Here is an 8,755-nt window from a genome sequence, read left to right on the forward strand (position 1 = left end):
CCAATGTAGGAAAAGGGTCAATGACATTAGGTGAAGAGCTAAACAGAAGTTGGTGGTGAACCATAGGGACAGTTGGGCTATGGGAGGAGGGGGCAAACACCAGCCAGTCCCTGACACCTATAGAGGATGCGATTGCCTCCACAATCCCCACTGAAAGTATGGAAGGTTTTGGGGGGAAATTGCCTTCAATGCTGTTCTTTCTCATGGCGCATACTGACAGTTGTATGTTAGATGACAATCATTCACACCACAGCCACATGTATATGGTTAGAATGAAAAATGTTGCATCTTATTTTTTCCTGCTTGAGGGATTCATATCAAAGTCAAATTGGCCAACATATCATCTACAAAAGATGGGTAAGCTTTCATGCGTGCCATGAAAACAGCACAGAACACCACTACATACTGTACGACAAAATACTGTTGAACTACCAGGGACTACTTTCCATGTTTCCAACTGAAGGTGGTGGGCAACGGGAGAGATGTGGTTGGTCGAAATAGTTCCAAAAATTGTGGATGCAATGTAAAACGTAGCAAAGTAGAATACTATAATAAGTAAAATTACTTATTTAAAAACAATACTCCAGAAAACACGGGCAATGATTCACAAATCCTAAACAGACAATTCACTTCTTGCAACCTTTTTGTCATTTCAGATTTGGGGTGTAGTCAGCCGCTGGACCCGGGTCCTTGTCGGCAGTACGTGGTGAAGTGGTATTATGACCCAGAGGCCAACGCTTGCGCCCAGTTCTGGTATGGAGGCTGTCAGGGCAACGAAAACAACTTTGACACAGAAGCCAATTGCAGGAATTCCTGCGTCTACACGTAACAGACACTGTTCGGAGAAAAGGGGGCGTGTGCAAAGCTAGCACGCTCCCGTCAGCGTCACTGTGGATCAGAACGGATGCACTGAGGACGTGGGCCTATCGCTTTATTATCTGACCGAAGCTCAGGCAAACAGCAGCACTGCGACTGTCACACTCCATGGACTGACACTGGGGAAGGAAGTGACGGAAAGCAGCATAGAACCTCTGCACTGTCTCTTAGGCTACGTTCACACTGCAGGCCTTCATGCTTAATTCTTGCTGCGCATATCTGATTTTGTATGACTGTCCAAGGATGTAACCCATATCTGATACCAGTATGAACTGACAGTGATGTCAACTAACAGTAACAAAAGATGTCACATTTCGCGTCTCTCCCAAATACCAACCAAGCCGGCTATTTTACTTTCTTTCCGTTGTTGTGTCCTCCAAGCTAACGCTGGCTCAGCCGAGCTGCCGTACTTGTGGTCATGGCAACGCTTCAATTCTAATTCGAGCTTTCAAATACAAAATCTTGCATTGGAAAAAACTCCATGCAGCTTTTTCTGTTCACACTGATTAGAAAACATCAGATCTGTATCACATGTGAGGTCAAAAATCTGAATTAAGACACTTTCAGCTGCAGCGCGAACGTAGCCTACTGTACTTCTCTAACTATTCTTGTTACAGATGTAGTCCATGGGCCCCTACCATGTACAAAATGCCCCATTGCTACCGAAGTTTTATATTTCATTTTTGGGTATTACATTCTGGGCTTTTTGTGTTTTGTTCCATATTGTTTTCATGGGTCACTGCCTATAACCATTTCTTTGCAAGAATTGTCCATTTTGCCACGGTGCCTTAAAGGACACCGTAATAACTTACAAAACACTGTGAACTAAACAGATTTATGCATATTCTTAACCTGTTTGTTCTTCTGTATTATTTTTATATTATGTTCTAGTTACCTTAGTTGCTTTTACTGAATGTAACAGAAAGTCATTTCTCAAGCCCTAGTTATTTCACTTCATCTTAACAAACTCTATTAACCTTGGTTATGTTATATGTTGTATAAGAAGAAACAAACACTTGACTGTAAAATATATTGTTTAATTGTTTAACACTGTAAAAGCACTAGAAGGAATTGTAAACTCAGACATACTGTTTATCAACAAAGCAAACTTATTTCAATAAATAAAATATGTAGAGAAGCCTAGAAATTGCAGATTTCAATAAAGCCTATTCAAAATTACAATAAAAAATCATGTACCAAATGCAGTACCAAGTGCAATCAGTGTGTTTTCAGTGAATAGCAAGATAGTGGAATAGCAAGATAATAGTACAATAGCTGCTTTCTGTGGAGCAGATAGGGACATATGCCCAGTATCCACTTTATTAGGTACACCTCTCCCTTTACGCAAACAGCTCACACATATAAGTAAAGCATAAGTATAAAGCATGCACACAAGTTCGAGAGCTTCATTTACTGTTCGACCAAATAGAATTAGCATAGGCAAGACGCTGATTTAGTGACGTTGAATGTGGTATGGTCATCAGTGCCTGATGCATTTCCAGCATCTCAGAAAAACAGCAAATCTCTTGGGATTTTGGCACTGTACTGTCTAGAGTTAACAGAGACAAAACACATCCAGTCGGCCAAAACACATTATTGATTCGAGAGGTCAGAGGAGAAAGGCAAGACTGGTTCAAGCCAACAGGCAGACCACAAATATGTAAATAATAACAGCACTTGAATGCCACAGTGTACCAAAAAAAAAAAGAACAGGACAGTAACTTCACTCCAATGGCCTGCACAGTCCCTAGATCTCAACCCAGTGCAGACCTTTGGGATGCTGCGGAAACTTCAAGTCAGCGTGGACCAAGATCCCTGTGAGACAGGGATGTCCAGCACTTTGTTCACAGGCCTTGACGAATTCAGGCTGTTCTGACATCAAAAGGGGGTCCTACCTGGTACTAGTTAGGTGTACCTAATAAAGTGGCTGGGTGTATGTTGGATCAACATTTTTTATCTTATTGCTCCCATGTTAAATATGAACACACACACACACAAATAAGTTGTTCACAGTGATTTCTAAAGAGGGAAAAGACTCAGAACAATAAAAGCCCCCTCTTTGCTGAGGACATAACTGATCTTTGGTAAATGTAGCAATAATTACAGTTCAAAGTTTCTCTTATAAAATCAAGATATACACAAAGATCTGACAGCTTAGCAAAATGGGCCCCCTCCCCCCCCCCCAAAAAACAGGCATATTTACACATTTTTTCCCACTTGAATCAGACATTGGCAGGGATATTTAATAGGGATAATAAGAGTATAATAAGGGTACAAGTTTTAAAATCTCTTAAATACAGTTATTAGAGGTATTTCACCATGTAATGACAGGTTTCTTTGCACTGCATGTCTTAATTATTAAGGATGTAACACATTAATTAATCCAGGCAGAGATAGTGGTACAAAATGCATCCTATCTGCTTTACTAAACACAGTTGGGCTTCATTATCCTTAACAATTAATTTCCTGTTGACCTTTTTGTTATTCTGCCCATTTATGTATAGTTTCACAGCCTTCATTAGCTATGTTCAATCAGAAACAGGCTGGTTTTACCAGTTTTGTTTCTTTATTTTAGTTGTGTTAAATTGGTCTACATTAAATTCCAGACATCATTAAAAAAGTCTTAAAATTGGATTTCTGAAACCTGCAGATACGGTGAATAATTCCCCTCACTTCCTTGTATATTCGAGGGGGGGACCTGCCCTCCTCCCGTCGTGCAGATACTGACATGTTAATTGGACTCAGGTGTGGTCTTAATTTCAGTGTGGTTATCAGGATTAAATCTGTATTTGTACCCGTATGGCCGCAGATGATAAGTCAAGTATTCCAAAGTGTACAGCTGAACAGCATAAATGTAGTGAAACGACACTACAAAATCAGAACAGCATTCTGGACCCTAGGAAGAGAAATAAAATAATCAATACAACAAAAAAGAGGTTTGCATATCTACAGTGCAAAATAAATTACAATTTAGCTTCTGTATCACCAGAAAGTCAGTATAAATACCCATTTTGACTTTGCATAAATGTTGACTGGACGGCCTGTGCCAACGCTGAAAACCCATGTAAATTAAGCGCCAATATGAAAGTTGAGACAACGTCCGTAGACGTCCATAGCTGCTACCTTCATTCACCGTCATTTTGTGAAATCAGGACGTAAATATCCTTCTGATAGCAGTTCAAAACAGTTTACAAAGCTGGTTAAATACAAATTTTCACAGTGCCATAATATCATGTTGTGAAAATTTTGTGCTCATTGGGTTGACGTACTCGGCTACCTCCCGCATGCCGCCGTCCGTCATATGCTTGCTGGGTATAGCTTCTAGCATATACTGTATCTAATGCAGATATGGTACACAAATACACCTCAGTATGATCATCTCACCAAATTTAATTAATCTTTTTGTACAGTACAGATACTGCAACACAGTCTCACAAAATTTTGTGAAATGTTAACAGACTGAAATGCTGATCACGTGTTGTGGACACGATGTGAAGAATACGTTCCTCCGTCACAAAGGGATTATGTGACAATAGCATGAATCGCACATGCTATTTTCACGTTTGTCACCTGAAAAGGTTTGGTTTAGGCAACTAAAACAGTTTGGTTAAGATTAGGGTATGGTTTTGGTCATGGTTACATAAGAAAAACTTTTGAAAATGGAAACTTCACTCCCAGTAGAAAACTTCTATAGGGTTTTTCACACAGCACTTAGCCCTGGGCTAAGAAACGTTTCATACAGGCAAATTCCAAAGTGAGACAACCCTGACTTTAGCCCAGGGCTAGCTGGCCCTGCTCTGGAGCAGGGTTATCCCCAGAAAATCATTGAAAACCAGGGCTTTCTGTTGCCTGTGTGAAAAGGGTTAAAACACTTTGTTTCACTTGTGTGTTGTCCAATCAAATAACTTCTCCTTCACAACGTTGCTAAGCAATGCTACGTGGTATTCCTGGGACAAGTGTTTTTATTACTACAGTAATATTCAGACATGTGAGCCCTGGTATAAGAAAAATGCTGTGTGAATCATTAGCTAAGAGTTAGCCATGGGTTAAATGTTTGTGTGTGAAAAGGAGTTAAGCTAACCCTGAGCCAATTGTTAGCCCAGGGTTAAGACAACCCTAGGCTAAGAATGTGCTGTGTGAAAAGCCCTTATGCGTTGGGAATTGAACCCTGGTCATTGGAGTTGAAGGTAAATGTATAATCCGCCCCCCCTCAACCTCCACACCCTTACTTTCCACTGCATTTCAATGTCAGACTACGTCCTGTTTCTGTTGTGTCTCCCTCATGTAATCCTTTCCTGGTGGGGAAACGTATTTCTCTCACCTTTTAAGACGTGCTCATTTCACAAAATTTCATAAGGCCAGGCTGGATACAGATTCAAAGTGGGATATTGTATGTATTGTTATGTTGCTTACCTCTACTGGGGTGTAGTGGTCGTAAATCAGATACCAGGGCCGTGGTCGTGGGGGCTGCCTGACCAGGTAATAGTCTGGGGGGTAGGGATGAAAGGTTTGTCTCCCTTTCAAGTCTCTGGAGTCTGCCGGATGCACCTTCATGGTTTCCATACATTTCCCCAAAGCTATGTCCTCAATGGTCGAGTAGTGGTCACATTCCCCACTTTTGAATCCCCCTACGAATCTTCTCAGCGCTTCTTTACTGAGGACATACCCTGCACCCCCACTCATGTAGCCTTGCTGGATAAAAGGGGTAAACCTTCTCCCCAGGTACAAAGGTTTCTCCGGATCATATTTCGACAAGGTGTGACGTAGATTCTCAATGACGACGAACGTGTCGTCATCAGCTTTCAGGAACCAGTCCGCTTCGTCCAGGTGGTTCTCATGGATATACTGAAAGGCTCTGATGGTCTTCCAGTAGAGGTTCTCCCTCCCCTCTTTCACATCCAGCCCCACAGTAGGGAAATCGGTCTTCTCAGAGCTCATGTACAGTACTTTGTTGCAGCGCTTGGCCCATGTTTCCCTGATGTGTTTGGTTCGGGAGTCCAAGTTCTTGGGTCCCGTCATGATCCAACACAAGATCCGCGTCGTCTGGGAGACATTGGCTGCCTTCCTGCTCTCACCTGGAGTTATTTATTAAGACAAAATATCAGAAATGTGTTGCATGCAAACAGTTCCTTCCTTTAAAGATTGGTCCTCAGAACCTGCTAGAGTAGCCACATACAAACAGGTGTCTTATTGACTAAGGGACAGGACAGAACAATATATATTAAAATGGGGCAAACATCTTAAGTATATCTATAGTAAAAAATGATATGTGGATGAACGGCATCGTATTTGCAAATTTTGACACTAGATTAGTATTAAGCCACAAGGTGTGAGAATACATTGCTTTTTCCATGTACACTGTACTGAACTTTATGTATTGATGCCAGATGTGAAGGAGAGAGAATTTTGTTTATTTTAGTTATGTTTTTTTTTATATATATACAGTATACATATATATATATATATATATATATATATATATATATATATATATTTAATTATTATTATATCCCTCATTATTTGTCTATCTGTATGTACAAGTTATAAAACTTGAAAATTCAATAAAATGTAAATCATTAAAAAAAAAAAATGTTCAGTGTACAGTACCTGGGAATTTTAGACAATTATTAACAATGCAACACCTTTGTCGGTGTAAGACTACAGGTGACCAGGCTTTTGGCTCTGGAACAACCTGCCTGAGAAGCTTAGACTAGCAGAATCACTATATCTTCTAAATCACTTGCAGTAATACAACTTTTTTCATTAGACTTGGTTTTATTTGATATCTTTTATCCTATAATTTTTCCCAGTATATTAGTTTTATCCCCTGTTCTATCTTTTATCTTGTGGTATCTTTTTGTTTTTACTCTTTTTGAAATAATTTTATTAGTATATTTGTTTTTATTAGATTGGTAAAGCACTTTATAAATACAGTATTGAAAAAAAAATACTGTTGTTATTGTTGTTAACATGATTAACATGATTATTACTAATGTCAGCTTTCAGGAACCAATCTGCATCATCCAGGTGGTTCTGGTGCATACACTCAAATGCTTACTAATATTATTATTATTAGTAGTAGTATTGACATTATTATTAACATTACTAACATTATTATTGTTATTTCTACTCTGACTGCTGGTTCTGTTGTGATTCATTCATAAGTACAGAGTCACAAACATACGGTAAGTGACACAAAAACGACAAGGAAATCTACCTGTGTAAGTATGCGGCTGAACGGGTCTGTTAACTTGCCCCATGCCAGCATCTCTATGAAAGAACGTAACCGGCTCTGGCGTCAAGCCAGAGTCAAGGACGAATCGAAGGGAAAGAAATCCCATCAGCAGTCCGGTGGTAAAGAACAAATTAGATATAATGTGCCTCATTCCCCTTGATTCACACCTGAACCTATAAGACACAGAGAGAATTTGACAAGCAGAGATAAAAAGTTATGTAACTATCTTGAAAAGGGGTTATGTACTGTACACTCAGAATGGATAAATCAAAGCACCCTAAACAGTGTGCTACAGTGTGATACAGTGTGTCATGTTAAGCCATTATGTTATAATTAAGACCATTGTTTGATCAATGAAAAAAATGAATAAATGAGCTTGGTATTTACAGTATAGATTACATTTATGTGTGATTTCCATTAGAAGTCACCTTACCGTCTCGCAAATGCGCTTCAAAAGAAAGTTTTTTTTTTTCCCTTTTTCCTTCAGAGGACGATGGTCGAGTGCGTAGCCATGGAACAGTAAGGTTGGTCATTCTGCATGTGGCATATAAGGCTCAGACAACTATGACAAAAACCCTTTGAAATAGGTTACTCCCCTCTGCTGGAGAAAGCCGAGGAACAAGTTGAGCAAGTTGTCTATTTTCACCCCTATTATCATTTTACTTCAGCCTCTTTCAAGTCTATTAACCTGTGTATTTCTCTATGGGAAAATATCTCAAGTGCATAATAATACTCCTTTAAAGGTTACTGAAAATCTCTGATACACAATGTATTTGAAAGGGTGTAACAGCAGCATGTAAGTACAAAGTGTACAAATGTAAATGACAAGTGAAAACTAGCAGAGTGCTAGTTAAGCTTGCCAAGTGGGAGCATGGGGTGAATAATGCAATATTGTTTTCCATTAGTTGTGCTGATGTTGTATACTACTTTTTATTTAATTTATTGTTATGGTTAAAGCAAAACAAAGATTTTACAGCTTCATTTCAAGAAAAAGGAAACCTTAATTTGATAGCATTTCAAAGTAAATATGAGTAGTCCAGCAATATTAAATTACTGAGCTGAAGTCGAGGTAAAAAAAATGATACAATATGAAACAATATATTGCCAAAAGCCAACAGTAACTGTACACTGTACCAGTATACTTGTTATTCTCTCCTGATCACATCATAGTTATGTTTCAAACTGAAATTACATACTAGGATAAAAACATGATATTTATCCTCTGCATACAAGACAACCATGCTTGCCCATCATAAATAATTAAAAGATTTCTTCTTCTGATGAGTCATTGTAATTGAAACTCACAACTACAGCTTCAACTAACTACAACTAACACTATATTCGCTACAGCTAACTTTGCTAAGCAACGCCTACATTTCTTTTTCCCATGGCACAGCCACTCAGGCAGTCAGTCAGTCAGGTAACGCTTAGTGAGATGTCGCTTCATGAGATGGCCTCTAGAGGGCGTCTTTGACTAAGAGATGGCCTCTCGCCTACATTGAGTCCCATACACTGATAATGCCATATTGGATCTCACACACAGAGCCACACTCTTCGCCGTCAATTTACATACCTCCATGTCTTCCGTTGCCGTATATACTTTAATGTGAGGTAACGTTATTACCTGTGGTATCTAAGTGATGT

At 39.2% G+C, this 8,755-nt stretch overlaps 2 protein-coding genes across 3 annotated transcripts in view; one reads left to right on the forward strand and one right to left on the reverse strand.

The window, feature by feature from the left end:
• col28a1a (collagen, type XXVIII, alpha 1a) overlaps positions 1 to 1,776 on the forward strand; it is a 33,491-nt gene extending 31,715 nt beyond the window's left edge. The window contains exon 35 of the mRNA XM_071914969.2: positions 657 to 1,776. Coding sequence (XP_071771070.2) covers positions 657 to 829 — 173 coding nt within the window. The 3' untranslated portion in view covers positions 830 to 1,776. The remainder of the gene's footprint in view (positions 1 to 656) is intronic.
• A 130-nt stretch (positions 1,777 to 1,906) lies between these two features.
• On the reverse strand, positions 1,907 to 7,634 carry c1galt1a (core 1 synthase, glycoprotein-N-acetylgalactosamine 3-beta-galactosyltransferase 1a). Of its 2 annotated transcripts, XM_071914967.2 has the most exons (4): positions 7,545 to 7,634; positions 7,094 to 7,284; positions 5,290 to 5,951; positions 1,907 to 3,772 (listed from the first exon to the last, which is right to left on the reverse strand). In XM_071914967.2, exons 2-4 carry the CDS (start codon positions 7,260 to 7,262, stop codon positions 3,608 to 3,610), a joined length of 996 nt encoding a protein of 331 aa, XP_071771068.1. In that variant the 5' UTR covers positions 7,263 to 7,284; positions 7,545 to 7,634; the 3' UTR covers positions 1,907 to 3,607. The 2 variants fall into 2 exon arrangements, with proteins under 2 accessions (XP_071771068.1, XP_078146297.1); XM_078290171.1 differs by lacking the exon at positions 7,094 to 7,284 and having other exon boundaries at positions 7,545 to 7,617.
• Between the last annotated feature and the right edge of the window lie 1,121 nt (positions 7,635 to 8,755).

This window comes from Centroberyx gerrardi, chromosome 19 (genome assembly GCF_048128805.1).
Source record: "Centroberyx gerrardi isolate f3 chromosome 19, fCenGer3.hap1.cur.20231027, whole genome shotgun sequence".
Classification (NCBI taxonomy): Eukaryota; Metazoa; Chordata; class Actinopteri; order Beryciformes; family Berycidae; genus Centroberyx; species Centroberyx gerrardi.